The sequence below is a fragment of the Hemitrygon akajei genome, chromosome 12 (assembly GCF_048418815.1).
Source record: "Hemitrygon akajei chromosome 12, sHemAka1.3, whole genome shotgun sequence".
Classification (NCBI taxonomy): Eukaryota; Metazoa; Chordata; class Chondrichthyes; order Myliobatiformes; family Dasyatidae; genus Hemitrygon; species Hemitrygon akajei.
The window spans coordinates 76,086,612-76,111,386 of record NC_133135.1 but is presented as its reverse complement, the minus strand read 5'-3'; the positions used below and the strand labels follow the sequence as shown (position 1 = coordinate 76,111,386).

Below are 24,775 nucleotides of genomic sequence, written 5' to 3'. Positions count from 1 at the left end.
ATTTGGGAGCTGCTGTTGACAAAGCCATGGCAAGTTTCTTTTAGGGCAGTATTAGATGTGTCACTTTGCAGCAAGGTGCACAGTGAATGGAATGGGTATACAGTATAGATGAATGGTGTTGTAGTATTGAGTAAACAGCATCATTTTGGATAATGTCATTCTTTTGGGTGTTGAAGCTGAAGTTAATAAGATCCCTAAATAATAAGATCTAGAGAATGTTTATCTGGTTAGTTTGCTCCAGCTTTAACAGATGCAAATTAAATGTATGTCAAGTCTCGAACATTTCTGTCCCCAATATCTGGAATTAAAGCATATTCCATGTTACTAAACTGAAATAAAGTACAAGAGACAGACACCTGCTCTGAATTTTTCCTCCCTATCCCTAATGTCCTGTTTGGATTGTTAATGTGCAAGCTGTCCCCATGCCTCAAAACAAGGCATTCTCTATAGTTCAGCCAAGAAATTGCAAGTCTGAAGGATAACTATTGCATGATGACTTAAAGCTGATTATCTACTCGGGCTCATAGGTAGATCAAATTGGCAGATGACATGTCGTCAACAGCAAAGTAGTTCCCTGTGTGGAGCAGGCAAAAGGTACGTAAAGACAATAGCTAAAGAACTTTGTTCCCAGCATCTGTTTCCAATACTAAGGCTGGTAGCTTTTTTGTACTGAGTGCCATCTCAACATAGAACATCATCTAATATACAGTTGGGGCTTCTCTGTCCAGGATGTTGATGGGGCTGGGAAATTTGCTGGATGTCAAAAGTCCAGATGGTCATTCTGTGGCATAGTGTTACTTTTCACTTATCAAATGTGAATTTTATCTGGTTTTACCCAATGTAGAGCACAGGCGTACACTGTCATCATCAGTTAAAATGCCTACTTCAAGCTCCAAGTGCAGTTTCGCATTTCTTCACTACATCATTAATGGTACATTCACCCAGAGTGCATCTTTGTACTCTTTAAATCTTAACACTTCTATGTAATGGATTTCTGATGCATCAGCGCTGAGTGGTAATCTGCAGGAGCTTTCTTTACTCCGGTTTGACCTTGTACTTTAAAATTCATCACGTTACGTCATATCACGTCACCTTCTGAGACCCTGTTGAAGGTGGTGAAAGAATTAGGAATATTTGCTGAAACATTATTTGATATTAAGGTTTGGATAATGTCATCCTTTGGGTGTTGAAGCCAAAGTATTCAAGTTTCCTGAATAATAAAGAGATCTAGAGAATGTTTATCCAGCTAGTTTGCTCCAGCTTTAACAGATGCCAATTAAATATTTGAACTTTGATATTTCCCAGATTTTAGTGAAGGGTGTTTGTGGGCATACCTTTTATGTGTGTTTTGTGCCCAGATTGATGCTGAATGAGCCTGTAACCCAGATTAATTAAACTCAATGCTGTAATGTTAGAAAGCTCCACCTGTGGAGGGATGAAAATGAGGTTTACAGAATTTAAAAAAGAACTTGAGGATTTTATTTTTTTGTAGATGATCCATAATGTGAAGTGTCCTTCATATATTGTCTTGTGTTTGGCGTTGTTGTATAAAACCTATCTGGTCGTTATGTATCAGTATGGGTAGAAACTCTTTTTAATCGTTTGGCCATGATGGAGGAGATAAATCTATAATCTACATTAAGAACGGATATTGGTCTAAATGACCCACATTCCATTTTATCCTTGCCTTCTTTCGGTATAGCTAAGATTATTGCTTCCTTCCAGCTGGGTGGCATTTGTGCCCTTTTATTTAGAGCCCAGTTCAGTGTGGGGAGTAAGACAGGAATTAACTCATTTTTAAATTCTTTGTACCACTCTGCGGTATACCCATCTGAGCCTGGTGACTTGCTTAATTTAAGCCTACTAATTGCAGCTTTTGGTTCAACTTCAGTTATGTCAGCAGTCATCGTTCTATTTTGTTCTTCGCTTAAAGTGGGTAACTCTAGAGAATTCAGGAAGGTGTCAGTTTGGGTTATGCTTCCCCCTGGAACTTTGGAATATAGTTTTGTAAAACACTTCAAAAGCTTCTTGAATTTCACTTAGATTATTTTCTTTATCATTTTTGTTCTTGGATCCCTAATTCTATTAATTGTATTTTCTGCTATTTTTTTTCAGTTTCCAAGCCAGTATTTTCATAGACTTAGATCCGCTTTGATAATGTCTCTGTCACAGAAACATTAAATTTTTCATGATTTCTTGCATAGCCAAACTATTAATTTCATTCCTAATTTTTAAAATTTCCTGCAATGTATCCTGTGCCAAATTCAAATTGTTTTTTTCTAGTTCCTTCAGCTTATTTTGTAATTCCTCTAATGTTTTATTCCTTTTTTTTTCTTATATGAAGATACTGCTATAATTTTCCCTCTTTAAACAGCCTTCACAGTATCCCATAGAATGGGAGGTGAAACCTCTTCATTATCATTGAATTCTAAGTAAAGACTAATTTCTTTTTAAATTTGTTCCTTAAAGTAGGTATTATTGAGTAGACTTGAATGGAAGAACGAGGCTTGGCTGACTCAGTGCAGGAAAGCGAGAGAAACGCAGCAAACTATTAGAAACTAAAGATATAAACTGTTTGAAGTCTAATTAGTAGTGAGTATCTCTACCCTACTTATTTGAAACCCCTGCAGGAGAGACGATAGCAATAAAATATCTACTGAAACTATAGCTATAACGAGCAGCAGCCCTAAAATGAGACAACATTGGCAGAGATGAGAGTACAGGATCTCTACCGTGTAACTGGGAATTGGTTCTGTTAAATGACACCAAGGGATTTGGTCAGGTTTCTTTTGTATAAGTTTGGGAATCGATTTTCCATGGATGATCAACTATTTCATCCAACCAAACAAGAAACAAGATGGTGAGCCACCCAAGATGAAGAACCAGTGCAGGAACGAATTGTTTCATGACATTGAGGATTTAATACGATTGGATGTACAAGTTTATTTTCATTCAAAGAATCTGAATTAGATTTTCTGCAATAACTGATTATTTTTGCAAAGACTTTAAGTTACTGCACGAGATTTACTTTGCTTAAAAGTTGTGATGTTGGAGAATTATTGTGAAAGGAGTTGAGCTGTATAGATAACTAAATTTTCAATTTCAATTTGTAGATATACTGACTTGAACTGAAACCTGAAGTTCACCATAATATAGTCCTTAAGAATAGGAATTCAATTAGTTTTCTAACTAGGTTAGTTTGTAAACCTTTAAACAGGGAATAACACTAACTCCAATTTCTCTTACCAATTAGATTAACAAAACATTCTAATGAATGTCACTGATTCTAACTAAATAGAAATTTGGTTTTTGTTGATATGAGATTTGAAACCTCAACAGAATGTTGGAATTTTAATTGTTCATGTAAATATTTTATATACCTTTTTATATAGAGATATAAAGTCTCCCAATACCTAGAGCTTCTGATGGCCTTCTAGCACCTAGTGTAGTACTATGTCATTTAACTTTTCTCATAAAGAGTGTGGTGACAGGAGACAAGATAAGCGCTACACAGGTGTTACAAACCGTCTGTTTTTCTAAGTTTCATGCGGCAGTTTGATACAACTTTGTGGATTGCTATATCATTTAAAGGTATAGTTGTATGTAGTCATGTCTGCACTGTATGGTTAACTGTGGTGCATTTTATCATCCATTGTTTTCATGGTTACTGTTATCAAATTAGATTTTTATTTCTGGTTTAATTCGTTAACTGAATTAAAATCTCCTGTAGGTTTTGAATTTTCATTTCACAGCTAGTGATCCTGCCTTTAATATGGTAAAATAACCATTTTACTACTGTATCACAGCAGTTGACTGAAAAATTAAAAATATTAATCTGATTTTTTCCCATAATAAAGTTGTCTTTTTATTGGTAGAGCCAGCTGAAAGTGGACTTGGTTAATGAAAAGGAGATGCAAGCAAAGCTCAAACCCATGATTGTGGAATGTCCAGAACAACAAAAGAGTGAAATACAAGCAATGAATGAGGCAGTAGAGAAGAAAAAGGATGCCTTGGTATGAACGTCCCTGTAAAACTTTAGATCATACGCTGCCATCTTTTGCTGGCAGCTGTTTGCTAATTTGTTTAAGGTTCCACTTGTTTTTCAGATCATACGATACTGTTCAAACCAGAGAAAATCTGCAGATCCTGGAAATCCAAACAACACATTCAAAATGCTGGAGGAACACAGCAGGTCAGGCAGCATCTATGGAAAAGATTGAACAGTTGACTTCTCAGCCCAAAACGTTGACTGCTTATTCTTCTACAAAATGCCACCTGATCTACTGAGCTCTTCCAGCATTTTGTGTGTTGCATGATACTGTCAGTGTTTTCCCTGTTCTTATTTTTAAGTGGAAAAAGGTATTAAAATGCAAATAGCTTTTGTGCAATAGTCATAAACTATCATTGTTTTAGTCTAAACATTTTGTGAATTGCTTTTTGACTCTGCGTCCACATCTTTGGTTAGAAGAATTCTCCAAACAACATACCTTAATGGACTTTTCCTACCAGCTTTGGAATTTTTATTCTGATTGGGTTTCTTCTATCCCGGTCCCTTTTTCTCCCATGCTATCAATCGCCTAAATTTCTGAACATCTTATGATCATTCTAAATCTGCTGTAGGATCCATTCTCAATAGATTTTTTATTCTTGCTGTCAATTTTGTGCTGTTTGAGGAAAATCACTTGACAAAACTTGAAAGTTATCGCTCCTAAACAATACAGTATAACTTTTCTGTGTTGCAACCTGACAATCAAGCACTAAGCTACTGTTCTAAGCCATCAATACCTCCTTTTCAAGATCACCGCCAACCCTGCACAGCATATTTCTACATTCTTTCCAAGATCCATAAACAAAACTACTCTTTTTTTTCCTGTCCTTTTGAATGAGATTTTCCTGTCTTTTCTATTTCTTATTTCAGATTCTAAGGACATCTGACAATTTTTAGCTTTCTGATCTTAACTCGTGCCTTTTTTCCATGGATGTGCAAGAGAACATTAGATTTGGGTTACATAAGATATGATTGAAATGTGATCGTGCAACTGAACAATTCCATATTTTATCAATGACCAATATCTTTAAAATTTGTAAGATCTGCTCTATTGCTGCCTGTTTGTTCCTCCAGGATTAAAAGTTGTTTACTTGCTCTATAGGTTGTCTGCTGATTTAAGCTAATTGAGATGGTCACTGTTCTTAATTTCCAGATTTTTTTTGATCATCCACTTAAAGGAAATCTGAGACACCAGACTATAACAGTATTGCATCGACCATTTATTTTGATCAGAACGGTGCTCGACTTGTCAATATCCTGGGTGCATCTGCAATTAAAGCGTATTCCGTGTTACTAAACTGAAATAGAGTAGACCCTGCTCTGAATTTTGCCTGCCTTTTCCTAAAATCCTGGTTGGATTGTTAATGTGCAAAGTGTAGTTTGGATTAGCCTCATCAGACCTTGGTCTTAAACAGAGCTGACGACTGCTAATCTAAGGCTGTGACAGTGCCAGTTGGTGCAGTAAATGTACCAACTTGGCGCTTAACAAAAAAAAAAAGTAGCTGACAGGTTATTTCCATAATAATTCAGTTTTGTGTATATTTAACAGCAAAAGAAAAATGAGCGGATATTAGAACTTCAGGACAAGTCGGCAAATTTTACCAACTTCCAAAAGAAAGAACTGGAATCTTACTTGGGTATCTTGGCACAAAACCAGACTTGTTGTAACCAACTAAGCAGTAAGAACACTGAGGTACGCAAATTCTTGTATTTCACAAACTACGTTTGTATATGGACTGTATTACTTTTTGCTAAGCTGTTGCCAAATCCTTTTAAAATGCTTCCAAATTATTGTTTTCATTACTGTGTGTGTTAGAGAAGTGCCAATAAGCCTTTAAGTCAGTGTTCTCTTTCTTGGTAAAGTAGATGGAGCACCTTGATTTACTTGATAGTCAAGGATAGTTTGCAAAATAAATGTGACATAACTGCATAGCATTATAAATTTAATTTTTTGTATATAATGTGGTAGATTTCAAAATATTGTTCTCATGCCTGAAGTGTAGATTTGGAGCCCATCCACTGATTGAAATGTATAATGCTGCTTTTATCTACCCTTAGGATATTTGACCAAATCCAGCGTGGTGAATCTGATAGAAAAATGCGCTAATTAGAAAAAGATTTAATTTTTGTTACTTTAGCATATGTGTTTATACATAAGAATTTTTCAGTAACATTTAAAAAACATATTATCCCAGTAATTGCAGGCTGACATTCTTTATGCTTTGCTTGGAAATCAGATTAATTGTTTGATATATCTTCCCCCTTAAAGAGAATGTACTGCGCCCTCATTATTCTGTTCTTAGTGTTAAGGTAAACTTAGTTGGTGTTCATCTCCTTTACAGGGTGCTTTAAATATAATACTTCCTTTCTAATTGCATAGAAATGATTAGAAGTGGTGATTTGGAAATTGTCTTTTCACACAATAGGTCTATTTTTCTGTTCACTCTCCACTTGAGCAAATAGTTCTGATCATATTTACCTACCCTGTACTCATCAGTCCTTTTATCTTCAGCCTAAACCAAATGATGAATTTCTCTGCCTTTGTTCTGGCAATGAATTTTACATCTCTCAAAGTTGTTTTATTTATTCTTCCATTGATGGCAATTTCTTCTTAAGTCATCCACCACTGGAAACGATACCTTTTAATCTTTCCTGCCCTATCCTTTGTTAAATTTTAATTAGTTCTGTAACTATTATATTCTATAATAATCTGTACTGTTCTAAAGGAAATGTCTTGTGTTTTAAAAGTCTGCTTTTGTATCTGTGATTTCTAATGCCAAATGAGGTTCAAGTAAATCCTCTGTTGTATTCACCCAGAAGCTTCAGGATTCCTCCTACCCAATGAGCCCAATCTTGGCCACAGTTTCTGAGATGTAAATCATATTCTTTTGAAATCATAGAGTACTGCACTACAGTACAGAATCAGGTCCTTCAGCCCATCTACTCCACGCCAAACTGTTATACTGCTTAATCCCATCAACACAACCTGGATCATATCCGTCCATACCCCCTCGCCTCCGATATCTTCTGGAAATCCATTTATAACACTCCTTTCTACCTTACCCATACAGAACCCTGATTGAAATGGTCAAACATGATTCCTTTTCATAAAGCATATTAATTTGGCCTGATTATCATGTTTTTTTCTTTTCAAAGCACTCTGCTATAAATAACTGCATCAAGTACACGTTTGTATTTTTCTAGGTCAATTGTTTCTAACTGGTCATTAGTTTCCTGTCTTTCTGCCACCCTTTCAGGGAAAAAAAGAGGTGGTATTTGCTGTTTTCCATTCCAAAGGAACCTTTCCTGAATGCAGGGAATTTTGGAAAATTACTATCAACTCTCTCATGACCCACTTAAAACAAGACCCTCAGATGAAATCTGTGGGGTCAGAGAATTGCCAGCCCATAGCTCCAACAGCTTGCGAAGTACAACTGTCTTTGTGATCATAAATTTCTTGAATCCTGCTTTTCTTTCCAAGAGCCTGGTTACTTGCATCCTCTGTAATGGAGAATTATGCAAATTTCCCACTTAATTCACTTGATATCTTCCTGATTTCCATTATTAATTCAGAAGATTTAAATAGCTAAAATATTTACTGAGATTTTGATAGGTCACAGTCCTTCAAAGCTCACATACACTCAGTGAGCGCTTGATTAGGTACATCTGTACAATTTATTACTGCAAATATCTAATCGGCTAATCGTGACTGCAACTCAATACATAAAAGCATACAAACTTGATCAAGAGGTTTAGTTGTTTTGACCAAACAACAGAATGGGGAAAAAAAGTGATCTAAGTGATTTTCTTTCCCATTATTTTTATTAGTTTCTACATAGAAGCATACAGAGTACAAGAGAGTGTATATAAAAGGTCAAAAAAGATTTTTTTAAAAACTACCAATTACGTTATATCTGTTCATAATAACAATCTCATTACCCTGTATTCATATAAGTTAATTAATAGTTATATTGAACTATACTAATTTATTACAAGAAACAGAATCTAATCCCTACAAAGACCGAAGCTGTTCATTGAGGAGAAAACAAGGTAAAATACCTTCTCATATAATAAAAATTAATAATAGCCAACATCTGAGTTTAAACAACAAATTGAATGTTTTGAAAATAATTCAGAAAAGGTCCCCACAATGTTTCAAAGTCTTGACAAGATTCAGAAATTGAACAATGTATCTTCTCTAAATCTAAATATGACATAATGTCACATAACCATTGAGCATGAGTAGGAGAAAAAACATTTTTCCATTTAAACACAAGCATCTTCCTAGCTGTAAGAGAGCTAAAGGCCAAAATATATAAATCAGATGTCTTCAGCTTAATATCTTGTCCTACAACAATACCGAATAGGGCCGTCAGAGGGTTAGGCTTAAAATTGACTTTAAAAAGTAAGGAAAAAGTTTGAAAAACTTCCTTCCAATATTTTTCAAGATTTCGACAAGTCCAAAACATATGAATTAATGAAGCTTCTCTATTATTACATCTGTCACAGTAGGGAGATATATCCGAATAAAAATGAGATAGCTTATCTTTAGTCATATGAGCTCTATGTACCACCTTAAATTGTATGAGGGAATGATGAGTACATAGTATTAACCAGTTTTCATTACAAGTTTCTTCAGATATTGATGTTGTAAATCTTGTTCCCAGAGATTCTTAATTTTGTATAAAGGAACATTCCTCGTCTCTGGTAATATATCTTAAATATTAGATATTGAACCATTATGAAAGGGTGTCAAACTAAAAATTACATCTAGTAAGTCTTACCTAAGCTTATAGGAAATGAGCATAATTGAGATCTTAAGTCTCTGATTTGTAAATATCTTTTATAAAAAAAAAAATAGAGAGTTTTGGGTAAGCTATATTTAGCTGACAATTGCTCAAATGAAAAAAGGTTTCCACCAACAAACAGATCCCAAAAACATTTAAGGGTCTTGGCCCGAAACGTTGACTGCGCCTTTCAATGGATGCTGCCTGACCTGCTGAGTTCATCCAGCTTGTTTGTATGTCTACATTTAATACCCAACCTGTCCCATTCTTTAAAATCTCTATCAGTCATGGAAGGTTTTAAAAAAAATTAGAATAAATGGGACTTGAAAGGGAAAATCTCAGTAAACCAAAGTGTTTTCTAAATTGTATCTAGATCCTCAGAGTATGTTTAACTATTAAATTATCAGTTAGTTTACTTACAGATAAAGGAAGTGAGGATCCAAGAAGAGAAATAATAGAAAATTTATTGACAGAGTTAGAATATAATATACCCAAAATGTAAGATATCATATATTAACTGTACAGTAATAAACCCTAAAATTAGGTAAGGCTAAACCTCCAGACTTTAGATTTTTGAAGATGAACTTTATTTAAACAAATATGTTTATTTTTCCATATATAAGAGGATCAAATAGAATCAAGAGAGTCAAAATAGGATTTAGGAATAAAAACAGGTAAAGCCTGAAAAAGATACAGAAATAAAGGTAGAATATTCATTTTAATAGAATTGATTTGTCCAATCAACGATATTGAAAGAGGTGACTTATTTAATGATATCCTTTTTACATGATTCAATAAAGTAAGAAGGTTTTCTTTAAACAGGTGTTTGTAATTCTTAGTGACTGTTACACCCAAATAAATAAATTGATTCCTTACAACTTTAAAAGGGAGATTAGTATTAATTGATACCAAATTATTTAAAGGAAATAATTCACTGTTACGAAGGTTCAATTTATATCCTGAAAATTGGCTAAAACGGTAGAGTAAAGAAAGTACACAAGATAATGTCTCAATATTAGAGATAAACAGCAATAGATCATCAGTGTAAAGCGAAATTTTGTGAGTAATACCTCTCCTTAAAATACCACAGATATCATTAGATTCTTGAAAAGCAATGGCAAGAGGTTCTAAAGCCAGATCAAAGAGCTAAGGGCTCAACGGACAGCCTTGTCTAGTTCCACAATGAAGTTTAAATGGTTTGGAATTTTGAAAATTAGTAACAACCTGAGCAGAAGGAGATAGATAAAGTAATTTAATCCCTTGAATAAAATCTGGTCCAAAATTAATTTTTTTCTAAGGTTTTAAATAAATAATTCCATTCAACTCGATCAAAGACCTTCTCAGCATCTAAGGATATCACACATTCAGATATCTCCTGGGAGGGAGAGTAAATAACATTTAATACATGGCACATATTAAAATAAGAATGTCGGTTTTTAATAAATCCAGTCTGATCATCAGAAATAATAGGTAGAATATTTTCAATCGTGCAAGCCAGACCTTTAGAATGGGTTTAGTATCAACATTGAGTAATGAAATTGGCCTGTATGAGGAGCATTCAGTTGGGTCCTTGTTCTTCTTTAGGATAAGCAAAATAGAGGCTTCATAGAACGATTGAGGCAAGCTACCCAATTTGAAAGAATCCAAAAAGACTAAGTTTAACTGCGGTATAATTAATGAAGAAAAAGCCTTATAAAATTCTCCAGAAATTCCATCTGGACCCGGAGCCTTCCCCGAGTGTAATGAATGTGTAGCCTCGGCAATTTCCTCATAAGAAATGGGTTGATTCATCTGTTTACAATTATCTGCAGAAAGTGCAGGGATAGTTAATTGATCTAGAAAATTATTCATTATAGTATTATCTTTAGGAGAATCAGAACTATAAAGTTAGAGAATTCTATTCTAAAAGGTATAATTTATTTCAGAGTGATCAGTTGTCCTATCACCATTAGTTTTGCAAATTTCTTTAATTTGTCGTTTAACTATAGAAGTTTTTAATTGGTTGGCCAATACTTTGCCTAATTTATCTCCGTGAATGTAAAATAGAGTTTTATCTTTAAGAAGTTGAGTTTCAATTGGATATGTTAATAGAAGATCATATTTAGTTTTAATTTCAACACGTCTTTTATATAAAACAGGATCTGGACCTATAGCATATTTTTGATCTAATTGTTTCAATTGATTGGCTAATTCAATTCTCTTTATTAGCTTTATTGTTAATACTCGCAGTATAAGAAATAATTTGTCCTCGTATATAGGCCTTGAAAATATCCCATACAATAAGATTAGAAGTCTCTTCCTTTTTATTCTCTTTACAAAAACAAAATAATATACCTGTCTAGAAATTTTACAAATTCCTTATCAGACAACAAAGTTGTATTAAAATGCCAAATTCTCTTTGAGGAAGATCAGGGCGATTTAAAGATAGAAATACAGGAGCATGATCTGAAACAGCAATCTCTTTATATTCACAGGAACAAACTGATGAAATGATTTGACTATCAATAAAAAAAATAATCAATCCTGGAATATGTATGATGAACATGGAGGATAAAAAACAAGTACCCCCTATCTAAAGGATGTAAGAAACGCCAAATATCAACAATACCACATTTCAATAAAAAAGATTGAATAAACAAAGCCGATTTATTAAGAGACATTGGGCTTAGAAGATGATTGGTCTAAAATTGGGTCTAGCCAGCAGTTAAAATCTCCTCCCATTACCAAAGAATAAAGACTCAGATCTGGTAAAAACGAAAAAAGAAACACTCAGAGTCCTGGATCATCTACATTTCGGGCATACACATTGGCAAATACCATTCATTTATTATCTAGTTTTCTTGAAGCTATAACAGAACATCCATTAGTATCAGACACTACTTTATGTTGGACAAAGGAAAGTGTATTATCTATGAGAATTGAAACTCCTCTAGATTTGGCCTGAAAAGAGGAATGAAAACAAAGTCCGTTCCAACGGCTTAAAAAACATAGATTATCACATTTGCATATGTGAGTTTCTTGTTTAAAAAAAAAAAAAATAGGGACCTTAAATTTCCTAATATAAGCAAAAAGCTTATTACGTTTGACAGGGTGATTTAACCCTTTCACATTAAAACTGAGTAAATTAATAGTTTGGTCCATTTTTAGTATTTAAAGAAAGGGTTAAAATGTAATTTAAAACCAATCCATAAATCTTGAGAAATGGTAACCTAGCAACACGTTGGCTAAAAAAAAATTTGAAAACAGCTTCTGACCTCCCACCTCCCAAAGAAGGAAAACTGACCAATAGAAAGCCGGCATCTACAACTACAGACAACTCCCCAAAAAACCTGGTGATCACTCCAATTAGTTTCAAGGTTGTTCATCTTCCAACCTAGACTAAACAATATCCAAACAAGAAATTCAATTCTCGTATATCAAAAATATAGTATTTTAAAAAAAATACAAAAGGAAATTAGTTACAAAGGTTTACCAAAGGTAAAAGATACCATTATTCGTATAGAAAGACATTAAACATTTAATCATATCTTCATGAAAAAACAGGCTAAGCAGTTAGCTTTTAAATTTAAAAAAATCTTTATGCTTTAGCATTCAAACGAAACCATTCGAAAGGTCCATCATTAATGAGATTCTCAGTCAACCTAGGTAGCCAAGGGATGGGTTAAAACCCTTGTTAAAAAAATTCCAACAAAGCTTGTTTAAACTTAGCACATTCCCGCATAACCTCAAGCGAATAGTCTTCGAGAATCTAATATAAAAAATCGTGCCCCTTCAATGGGATTTGCAAATTAAAGGTGTCTCATTTAATCTTGTGTCTTCATGTAAGGACAATCTAAACAGCTAGCCTTCGGATTTTAAAAACCCTTGTGCTTCAGCAGTCGAACGAAACCATTTGAAAGAGCCATTTTTAAGTGTGATTCTGAGACGAGTTGGATAGCGAAGGGAGGGTTTAAAACCCTTGTTTAAAAAAACTCAGACTTCTTTGAATTTAGCACGTTCCTGCATAACCTCAGGCAAGTAATCTTCAACAATTCTAATCTTGCCACCACGATAATCAATCATGCCTCTTCGACGAGATTCGCGTATTAACAATTCTTTTGTTTTAAATCCTTGAAAACAAATTATTACCGACCTTGGTCTATCTCTGTTAGGTCTAAACACGAGGGACCTGTGAACTCGATCAATCATAGGCAAAGACGCCAAAAATTCTGGAAATGATTCTTGCAGAAAGTTTGTAAAGAATTCCATAGGATGACTACCTTTGATTAATTCTTCGAGACTCAGAACCCATAGGTTGTTCCTTCTAGTTCTATTTTCTATGTTGATAATCTTCTGTCTTAACTTTTAGATGAACTTTGATCGCTTTTCGCAAAGCTTTTGCAGTTCATCAACTTCTGTTTCCAGAGACGACAACATTGCTTCATTGTTTTTTTTTGTTTATCGTGTTCATTAAGAGTTTGCTGAATAGAATCCAATTTACTATCTATTTGTTTAAATTCAGAGCTGAATTTTGAAACTTCTCAGAGTCTTCTCGTGTATGACTTTGCATCAAATCTGTAATAGAATCCAAAGAGGCAGGGGGATCATCCTTTTTAGTACCTCTGCCACCCCTTGATGTAGCCATAATGGAAAAAATACCACATTTAAAAAGGAAGTTTCAAGACAGGTTGGCAATAGAAAGATAATTAGATTTGGAGCAATGGGAGATTGCTGCTACTCCATCAGCCACCACTAGGAAATCTCCTAAGTGATTTTGGCTGTGGAATGATTGTTGGTGCCAGGAGGGGTGATTTGAGTACCTCAAGCTGCTGATAGAAACATAGAAAACCTACAGCACAATACAGGCCCTTTGGCCCACATAGTTGTGCTGAACATGTCCCTACCTTAGAAATTACTAGGCTTACCTATAGCCCTCTATTTTTCTAAGTTCCATGTACCTATCCAAAAGTCTCTTAAAAGATCCTATTGTATCCACCTCCACCACTGTTGCCGGCAGCTCATTCCACACACTCATCACTCCCTGAGTAAAAAAAAACTTACCCCTGACATCTCTTCTGTGCCTACTCCCCAGCACCTTAAACCTGTGTCCTCTTGTGGCAATCATTTCAGCCCTGGGGAAAAAGCCTCTGACTATCCACACAATCAATGCCTCTCATCTTATACACAATCAGGTCACCTCTCATTCTCCGTCGCTCCAAGGAGAAAAGGCCGAGTTCACTCAACCTATTCTCATAAGGCATGCTTCCCAATCCAGGCAACATCCTTGTAAGTCTCCTCTGCACCCTTTCAATGGTTTCCATGTCCTTCCTGTAGTGAGGTGACCTGAACTGAGCACAGTACTCCAAGTGGGGTCTGACCAGGGTCCTATATAGCTGCAAACTTACCGCTCGGATCTTAAACTTAATCCCAGAATTGAAGGCCAATGCACCGTATGCTTTCTTAACCACGGTCAACCTGCATAGCAGCTTTGAATGTCCTATGGACTCTGACCCCAAGATCCCTCTGATCCTCCACACTGCCAAGAGTCTTAGCATTAATACTATATTCTGCCATCATACTTGACCTACCAAAATGAACCACTTCACACTTATCTGGGCTTGAGCTCCATCTGCCACTTCTCAGCCCAATTTTGCATCCTATCACTATCCTGCTGTAATCTCTGACAGCCCTCCACACTATCCACAACACCTACAACCTTTGTGTCATCAGCAAACTTACTAAGTCTGGGATTTTCATTGCACAAAAGTCTGAAGTTTACAGGGAATGGTCCGAGGGAGTGGGGGGGGACTCATCCTGTGAGCAGCAGTTCTGTAGGTGAATATGCCTTGTTAATGAGAGAGATCGGAGAACGGTCTGACTGGTTCAAATTGACAAGAGGTTGACAGTGACTCAAATAACCTCACGTTACAACAGTGGTGTGCAGAAGTGCATCTCTGAACTCGGAACACATTGAACCTTGAAGTGGATGGGCTATAGCAGTAGAAGACTGTGAATGTACACTTTGTGGCCACTTTATTAGGTACAGGAGATAACTAATAAAGTGGCCACTCAGTGTTTATTATTTTTTTTGTTTTGCAAGCAGATTTCCGCTCTCTGAGCCCTACTTTAATGTGCAAGGACCTAACAACTGACTCTTCATCGAAAGGATATAGTAAAATCTTTGTTCCATGAAATGCTTTCTTTGTATATTTATCCAATATAATGTAAGAGGCCAATTCCTGCTGCACTATCACAAACTTTTCCAACAACCTCTGCCCGAAGTTAAAGCTAATTATTATCAAAGTAGGTACACGTTATTATAACTCGGAAGATGTGTAGCTCAGGTGGTTGATGGGTGTGTTGTCCAGATTGGAGAACATGTTAATATATTCTACCTTGAGATCCGTTTTTTTTTTTGCAGGTGCCCACAGAAAAAAAAAAGAAGCATAATGGAATTTTATTTTAAAAATATACATAGACAGAGACTGACAAACAACCAATGCGCAAAAGAAGGCAAACTGTGCAAATAAAATTAATGCTGAGTTGAACTGGAGCTACCCTTGTGAGGGCACTCTTGTAATTTGCAGGAAAAATGCATTCATATGTACAGTTTCAGAGCCATCCTGTTATTTATTTCCCTGCCACTAAAAAGAAAGATTAATTCATGATCTTGAGTCATATAGAAAGCATGTGATTTTTTAAAAACATACTTTTGAACTATCTTGCCCTTTTTAATCAAATAACTGTTAGATTTCATGTGTCAAAAGCTATACTCTCTGAAACATTCAAGAATATATTGTTTTCTTGACTTCCATAGATTTGGAATGAAGGAAATGAGCTTGACAGAAAAAAGATGGAACTTGAAAGCATGCAAACAGAAGAGACTCCACTGAAAAGGCTTCTCTGTTCAAAATTGGAAAAGCAAGACAAGCTAAAGATGCAGATGCTTAAGAAACAGGAAGCTAAGGATCATGATCTTGATTCAGTAGCCATGTATGTAAACTTAACTCTTGTTTTTGTATTTTCTTTGAATTGCTGCACTGTGCTGAATCTTTAGCATTTATAATTGGTTAGTATAATAAGCTTGAGCAGAATAGTCAAATTTATAACCATGCTCATCTGTACAGTAGTGTACATAACTGAGAATAGCTATAGGCTTTTGGTTTAATCTATCAGTTTTAATCAAAAATGTCACTCCTGTCTATTTCATACAAATATTCTGCATAATTTTATAATTCAGCATAAAATTGAAATAATTATTGGGCCTGGGTGTGCGGATGATATGAAATTTAGAGCTTTTTCAATATATGGAACTTGGTGTGCTGCTGAATTCATGTTATATTGGAAGATAAAGCAACAGTGTTAAAACTACTTCAATTTCAGCAGTTATGATGACTGAAATATAAAACTGTTAGCTTTTCAAAAGCAATTTATTTTGAATTATTTCTTAATATGGAGAAAAGAGTTGGCTGTATGCATTCATACCGTTAACCAAAGAACATCTTCTGAATAAAACTCTTAGATGATCTGCAGGAAATTGCTGACGAGTGACAATATAAATGAGAGCATTTTCTTGGTACATCTGACTTCAGGCTCTGCCTCTGGACTTGCCATTTGAGTCCAGGGGCATTTTGTAAGTTGCTGAACAAAGAAAACAGTTACATTTCTCTCAGACTCATCACCTTTTAATTTAAATGATATGCATTTTGTATTTAATAATTGTAATAAATTTAGACTAGTTTGTAGAAATTTGTTGCCACTTTGACACACAAGTCTTTCCTGTTGATCAGTGTCAAGAGCCAAATGATTTCTCATTTATTTTAATTTCAAAGTAATAATTATATTTTTGATTTACAACCGTGTTTAAATCAACTTCTCAGTTTTTAAACTTTTTAATTCCACAAAGAAGTGGAGTTTAATTCCACAAAGGGAGTACAAAGAAGGTTCACCAGATTGATTCCTGGGATGGCAGGACTTTCATATGAAGAAAGACTGGATCGACTAGGCTTATACTCACTGGAATTTAGAAGATTGAGGGGGGATCTTATTGAAACGTATAAAATTCTAAAGGGATTGGACAGGGTAGATGCAGGAAGATTGTTTCCGATGTTGGGGAAATCCAGGACAAGGGGTCACAGTTTAAGGATAAAGGGGAAGCCTTTTAGGACCGAGATGAGGAAAAACTCAGTGAGATGAGGTGAATCTGTGGAATTCTCTGCCGCAGGAAACAGCTGAGGCCGGTTCATTGGCTATATTTAAGAGGAAGTTAGATATGGCCCTTGTGGCTAAAGGGATCAGGGGGTATGGAGAGAAAGCAGGTAAATGGTTCTGAGTTGGATGATCAGCCATGATCATACTGAATGGCGGTGCAGGCTCGAAGGGCCGAATGGCCTACTCCTGCACCTATTTTCTATGTTTCTACATAATAAAAGCAAGCTGTATGCCTATTTAAAAAGTATTCATCCCCTTGGAAGTTTTCAGGTTTTATTGTTTTACGACATTGAATCACAGTGGAGTTATTTTGGCTTTTATGACACTGATCAACAGAAAAGACTTTAATGTCAAAGTGACAACAAATTTCTACAAATTGGTCTAAATTCTTTACAATTATTAAATACAAAATAGTTGCACAAGTGTTCACTCCCTTCAAGTCAGTATTTAGTAGATGCACCTTTGGCAGCAGTTATAGCCTTGAGTCTGTGTGGATGGGTCTCTATAAACTTTGTACACCTGGACATTGCAATTTTTCCCCATTCTTCTTTACAAAACTGCTCAAGCTCTGGCATATTGCATGGGAATCGTGAGTGAACAGCCCTTTTTAAGTACAGCCACAAATTCTCAATTGGATTGAGGTTTGGCCTCTGACTTGGCCACTCCAGGACATTACCTTTGTTTCTTAGCCATTCTGGTGTAGCTTTGTCTTTATGCTTGGGGTCATTGTCTTGCTGGAATACAAATCTTCTTCCAAGTTGCAGTTCTCTTGCAGACTGTATCAGTTTTTCCTCCAGGATTTCCCTGTATTTTGCTACATTCGTTATACCCTCTACTTTCACAAGCCTTCCAGGGCCTGCTACAGTGATGCAGCCACCAACATGCTTCACGTTAGCATGTTGATTCTAGCACTTGTCTAACTTGTGCTTTTTAGTATGCTTTTCGTGGAGTTGCTTGGAGTATTCTTTTGTCTTCATGGTGTAGTTTTTGCCAGATACTGACTCACCAGCAGTTAGGCCTTCCAGATACAGGTGTATTTTTTTTTACTACAATCAATTGAAACACCTTGACCGTGTGCTGGTCTCCAAAAACAGATCTCCATTTAACTAATTATGAAACCAATTGGCTGCACAAGTGATTATTTGGTGTCATATTAAAGGAGGTAAATACTTGTGCAATCAATAATTTTGTGTTTTTATATTTGTAATTGATTCAGATCACTTTGTAGAGATCTGTTTTCACTTTGACATGAAAGAGTCTTTATGTGTTGATCAGTGTCAAAAAAAATGCCAAATTAAATCCACTGTGATTCATTGTTGTAAAACATGAAAACTTCCAAGGGGGATGAATACTTTTTATAAGCACTGTAGTCTGAAGGCCATGAGTGATCCATATGGTAATTCTTGCTGCCTGTACCTTGGTGTGCCTTGTGAAAGGAATGTGGTGGTAGAGCTGCCATTGCATTTGGAGCCACATGGTTATAAAAGTTTATTCATATTTGTGCTTGTTAACGGGTTAGCAATGGCAGCAACCATAAGTGTATGCTGGGTTTAACCCCGTCTGTTCTGACCAGGGCATAATGTTCTATTGTAGGTATGGCATACAAGTAATTGGTTCCAGATATAGGTGTATTTTTAATACAAGCATATTGGTTATACTGTCCCTGAAGCTGGCTTTACTATTCATAAATTCATAGCAGCACTTTGTAACACCCTCATTTATCTTCATGTGCATTGAAATGCTTTCACATTCAAAAACTCAATTGGTTTTTAATATTCCTTGACAGTTATCATTTGCCAAGTGTAGAAACTTCTTTTCACTTGTGTTTCAAATGACTGATTCCTATTTTAGATCCTGTGACTATTAGTTCTTTTTGGTCAACTGCTTTTTAGTATCTATAAAAGTTACTTGTGCTGTGGTTTGTACTCTATGGTTTAGGGTGATGTATTATTAATAGATCTAATTGCCTGACAAATCTGTTGGAATTCTTTGAAGAAATAACAAGCAGGATAGACAAAGGAGTATTGCTTAATGTTGTGTATTTTCAGAAAGCATTTGACAAGGTGCCACACATGAGGCTGCTTAACAAGCTATGAGCCATGGTATTACAGAAAAGATTCTAGCACTTGTAAAGCACTGGTGAGGCATCATATGGAGAATTGTGAGCAAGTTTGGGCCCCTTATCTTAGAAAGGATATGCTGAAACTGGAGAGGGTTCAGAGATTCACCGAATTGATTCCAGGATTGAATGGCTTGTCACATGTGATGGCTCTGGGCCTGTATTCACTAGAATTCATAATAATGAAGGGTGATGTCAGTGAAACCTATCGAATGGTGAAAGGCCCTGATAGTGCGGATGGGCAGAGGATGAAAAGTAATAGAAAGAATGGTGAAATGCCAGGTGCTACCTTTCATTATAAGCCATAAGGACAGGTACTTTTCTACCCATTCAACCACCCTTTCTTTCCTTGGAGCCTATTCCAACCTTCCTTACTATCTATCATACTTCCAACTTCTTCTCAGTGGCAAATTTCAAAAACTCTATCCACAACTCGTCAATGTCCATTTAAAAAAAAAAATCAGTACTTACAAATGGGAACACTTGTGGCTTCCTCCAGCCAAGAGAAAAGAAAATATTGCACTGTTTATTACTTTACTTCACACAGTATACTATCTGAACTGCTAATGACTCTAGTTCCAGGGATCTCAACTTTGCTAACAAGTTTTTTGTGTAGCTTATTAAATGCTTTCTTAAGAACCTATATAGACAACGTGACAGCATTCTGTCAACCTTCCCTACCACCTCATCAAATGTTTAGTTTGTTCCTGAGAAATTTAAGGCACCCTAACTTTCCTGATATTTTTGACTGTCTCACGGAGAATCACTATGGTGGTGAAGAGATGCATTGTGACTTAGTTGCACTTTCTGTTCAGGAACAACTTATAAAAGTGCCATTTGATATGTATTGCTCAATGTCTGCTCTTGAACATATTTCAGCAGAGGGAGAGGAAAAACAATTCATTCCAACAAATTAACTGTGAAACTCTGTTCTTGGCTTGGCAGATTTGATGGGACAATGTAGAGGCTAACCATTCCCTTTTTCATTTCCCCTTTCCTGTAGCCCCCCCCCAACCCCTTCCATTTGACCCCCACACCTACTCTCATGGTCTGTCCATCATTTCTCTTTCATTCCTTGTGTCCTTTCCTTCATTAAATAGTCTACTATCTTCTATCATCCCTTTGCCTCTTCTACCCATTATCATCTCACATCCCCCTTTCACCACTTACCTACCATCCTCTGCCCCCCCACAACTGGACTTGCCTACTATCCACTAGCTTGTGCCTCTCCCCCCTCACATTTATTTTGACTTCTGCCCTCTTCCTTTCCAGTCCATATGAAGGTTATTGGCCCAAAATGTCAATGTTCATATTCCTCCATAGATGCTACCTGACCTCGCCCAACATTTTGTGCATGTTGCTCAAGATTTCAGGACCTGCTTAATATCTCTTGTCTCTGTCTTACATAAAATTAAATTCATGATGTACCTGTTCACATGATGTTTGAAAGGAAAGCACAGAAGAGACTTTATTCAGTAACCAGTGTAAAACCTGCTCTGGGAATGTTGGATGGAAATGTAAACAATACATAGTCCTCATCAAGCACTGCCAGGCAGATAAAAGGGAACTAGTGGGAATAAGAGAATGATTGCCATAGTCATTCTCCTATTTCTGTATGATAGTATAATCTGGCATATTAAAGCATTGTGATATATGGTCTAGAATTTTATTTAAATATGGAGGAGAAATGTGTTCTTGACTTCTGTTTGCTCATTTTATTACAAATTAAGCTCCGGCGTATTGAGGTATAACCCAGGCAAAACAATATTTTCATTTTAAAATGCATCACAACTTTTTCTTTTTTTTCCTTCCTCGAAAAAAGTGAGTGTGATCAATTTAAGGTTCGAAACCAGGAAATATCTGAGCAGATTGCTCAAATAAACAGTGAGCGTCAACATATTTTGGCAAAAATTCAGTTGCTGCAAGAGAACTGTGAGAAAGAGGTGTCTGAATACAAGGTATGTAATAACAATTTGAAGAAAAGTCCTTTCTATAATATAGTTTTTAATATTAATAAGATTGTGCTTTTGGATTTGTATTATTTTGTGTGTGTGTGTGTGTATAGTTGTGTGAACGTCAACAGGAATTTGAACAGTTTAAACTACCTTAAAACTGTATTTGGTCATAGTAAACAGGAGTGAAGCATTATTTTAACTATATCACTATCTGCAGTTTTAGGAGGTTTTGTATTTGATAAGCTGTCAAAGGTATGTAGAAATAATTTAATTTGAGTTACTATCCTTGTTACTCGTACCATGACCTAGATTAGGGAGTTTCAGAGCAACACGCTAAATTAATCTCTAGCAAACGCTTCCAATTACAAATCTACTGAACGCTACATTGGTGATAAGATGCAAAATATTTTATTTTGGAAACAAATCTCTACATTTGAGGCTCCATTTTCATCTTATTCATGTAGAGAGGGGAGTGCAATTATTGCAGATTATTGCTTCAGCAGACTGACTACCCTGGCCCACCAACCAGAAGAAATTGGTGGCACCGATAACTTGAGAGATATGCCCTGAATTTGTTTTTGAAATGTTGGACATAATGCACTATTTTTGGATTGAAGTTCTGAGATCCGTCCTGTTATTTATCTATCAACAGAATCTCCTTTCCAAATTGCTGACTCATATGGAACAATATCATGAACATCTGGCCACAGTGACAGAGAAGGCTACACACGAGAGGCGTGAGCAAATGACAGAACTGAAGAGGGCCATAAATGAACGAATTTAAAATCCTTTTTACAGTCACTTCAAAATTGTGTACAACATATTTTATTAACTTTTTTTTAAAAAAATCTGTCTCTACTGCTTATTCTTAACAAGCAACAAATTATTCTTGATCAGATGTTTCAAAGCTAGCACATTTGTCACTGCTTGACATAATTTGTATATAACATGATCATAAATGAGAGCCTCTGCCAGTATAATGTCTATACATATTATGGTATGTGTTTTGAAATAAATATAAAAATAAACTGCAGATTAATGAGAATTGCTACAGTTAATACACAAGTAAAATGTGAATGTGTTTCATAGTTTAACTGCGATTGAAATAATGCTAAAGGATTGTCGAGGGAGATTGCCTGTTGCCTAAACCGCCAGAGGTCTTTTCAGACTCCCACAGTAATGCTGAATGGTGGGAAGGTTGCACTTTGACTTCAGGTTTAATTGGTTCAATGACAGATTACAATATTTGCAGGAAAATGGGAGGTGTGGTGTCACATTGATGTAATCTCTAAGTGGAGCCTTTAAGCTACCTTTATCACACATCAACTCAACTCAAGTCACCAGTGATGTGTAATTTCTCCCACTATAATTGTCCCTCTAATCCTTTCTTCTTTGTGAGTGTATCAGGTGTGCCATTTCAATCATCCTTTGTGGTACTGAGTTGCACATTCTCTAAAATTCTTTTTATTATTGCTCTCTGATTTTCATGCCTCTTTTGTTAATTGCATATCGATCTCTTCACAGTCCCTCAGTTCTGATTATACATATCTTCTTTGCTCTTTAGATACATAATCATATAGCACATAACAGGCTCTTTGGCCCAGCTTGTCTTTGCCAACCAAGATGTCTGTCTGAGCTAGTACCATTTGCCTGCATTTGGCCCATATCCCTCCAAGCCATTTACATCCAGAATAATAGCCACCTTCCAGTCTTTTGGTACCTCACCTGGGGCTAAATATGATGCAAATGTCTTTGCCAAGTCCCTAGTAAATTTCTTGCTTAGCTTCCCAAAATGTTCTTTGTCCCTCTATGTTGCCATGTAGATATCCAGAATAGTCTGTTCTGAGTGACCTTCTGACTATAGTTGAGCTGCAACAAGCATAATGTGCCTTTTAATGTAAAATTGCTGGTGACCGAAAGTTTAGTGAAACCTTTTATTTTGGAAGAGTCTTGGAGTAGGTTACAGCTGAAATATTTTGAAAATTCCAAAAATATAGCAGTTGGTAATGGTAGAGCCCTAAAAATCAGGAGCACAGTATTAAACAGAATTCAAGTACAGGGACTTAATGAGGTTGTAGCTTAGAGGCCAGCAAAGAGGCAAGGAAGGGATTTCTTGTCATGTGAGAATGGGGCAATCATCTTCTCAAAGACAGTGAAATAATGACAATGCTGTTTTAGCAATGATTATTGAAGGATAATTACTTGCCAAACCACTGGGGAAATCTCTTGCTACTTAAAATAGCTCCATGGGACCTTTGACAGCCATCTGAAAGCTAGAGCCATGAGTTAATGCTGGTCTTGTCCTTTGTGGAAATTGTTGACTTGCTGTACAGTTATTTTGGCAGTTTTATCATTTGCCCTTTTAACATGCTGGTGCTCCATTTAGATTTTTTAAACATTCAGGGATTAATCTACAAATTAGCTGACTTAAGCGCAATTGTTAACATGTGATTAGAAGTTTAACTGAGTATTGAAAATGTGTACACTGTATACATTTCAGTATACACTTCAGTGATACACTGAGGAAAATACTGAATTAATTATTCCCTGTGGGGACAGAAGTCTGATGGGTAAGAAAGGAAACCAAAATTTGAACTGTCCAGTGATGGTTGCTGGCAACCTGATTTCTATTGAGAAGGTTTAACTTTATTCCAATTATCAGTTTGGAAGTGGGATGATATTTTTAGACCATATCTAACATTTATTAGAGACATGTCCTCACCTGTCCCTCTCTGTAATCTTGTTCAGGCCTACAGTTCTCTGCAGTATCTCTATTTCTTTTTTTTTTAAAGCCATCCAAGTTTGATCACTCAGCTTTTTGTTCAGAATTCTTTCTGACCTTTCTACCCTTTCTGTATATTTTATTAAAACCTACATTTTAAGTCCGAATTTTTGGATCCAGATTTTTATTAGGAATTGGTTCTATGGAGCAATGTTTTGAATGTCAAAAATATAGGTCAGCATTAATTAAAGCTATTAATTTTAATAGCTGCTTTCTTTCATTTTTTTAGAAACCTTGAAATTCCTTCAAACTGCATTGCATGAACCATATTTGAAAGCCAAGACTGATAACGTTTGTTCTTTTTAAATCCTGGGCAAGATGGCAGCAATGATGCATTTAGTTATACAGGCAGTCCCCGGGTTACGTACGAGTTCCGTTCCTGAGTCCATCTTTAAGTCGGATTTGTACGGAAGTTGGAACATGTACATCTGGTATTATTTAGTGTCAGTTAGACAAACGTTTGTCTTAGTATATAGTATATATTTTACCTTTCTATGCATATAAAACACTTAAGAGGCATATGTATTCCAATAATTAAACCACTGCGTTGCTTAGTAATAATTGTAGCTTTCATCAGGGCAGGGCCTTACACATGCTCCATTATTCTCACTTTATCTGTTATACTTTAAAATTGTTCTGATCATTGACCGACTGTAGCCTAACGCTTTTCCAATGACCGATGGTGTTTCACCTCTTTCCAAACGCTTTAATTATTTCCACTTTATTTTCAATCGCGATCGCTTCCCGTCAATGGAACAGAAACACTGCCGGTGGTGGCTCTCGAGGTCCGCTGGGTCCTAAGAACCACCACATTGAGACAGGCTAAATGGGACAAGTGGGGGCTGTGCTGGGTTTGGGTATTTGATCATCCACAATATTCTGCGTGGGAATTTA

The 24,775-nt window shown here is 35.9% G+C and overlaps 1 protein-coding gene across 1 annotated transcript in view; it reads left to right on the top strand.

Annotated features, from left to right (window-relative positions):
• nuf2 (UF2 component of NDC80 kinetochore complex) overlaps positions 1–22,144 on the top strand; it is an 80,108-nt gene extending 57,964 nt beyond the window's left edge. Inside the window, exons 10-14 of the mRNA XM_073063527.1 lie at positions 3,876–4,013; positions 5,598–5,741; positions 15,632–15,807; positions 20,967–21,102; positions 21,752–22,144. Coding sequence (XP_072919628.1) covers positions 3,876–4,013; positions 5,598–5,741; positions 15,632–15,807; positions 20,967–21,102; positions 21,752–21,883 — 726 coding nt within the window. The 3' untranslated portion in view covers positions 21,884–22,144. The remainder of the gene's footprint in view (positions 1–3,875; positions 4,014–5,597; positions 5,742–15,631; positions 15,808–20,966; positions 21,103–21,751) is intronic.
• Positions 22,145–24,775: the final 2,631 nt, after the last annotated feature.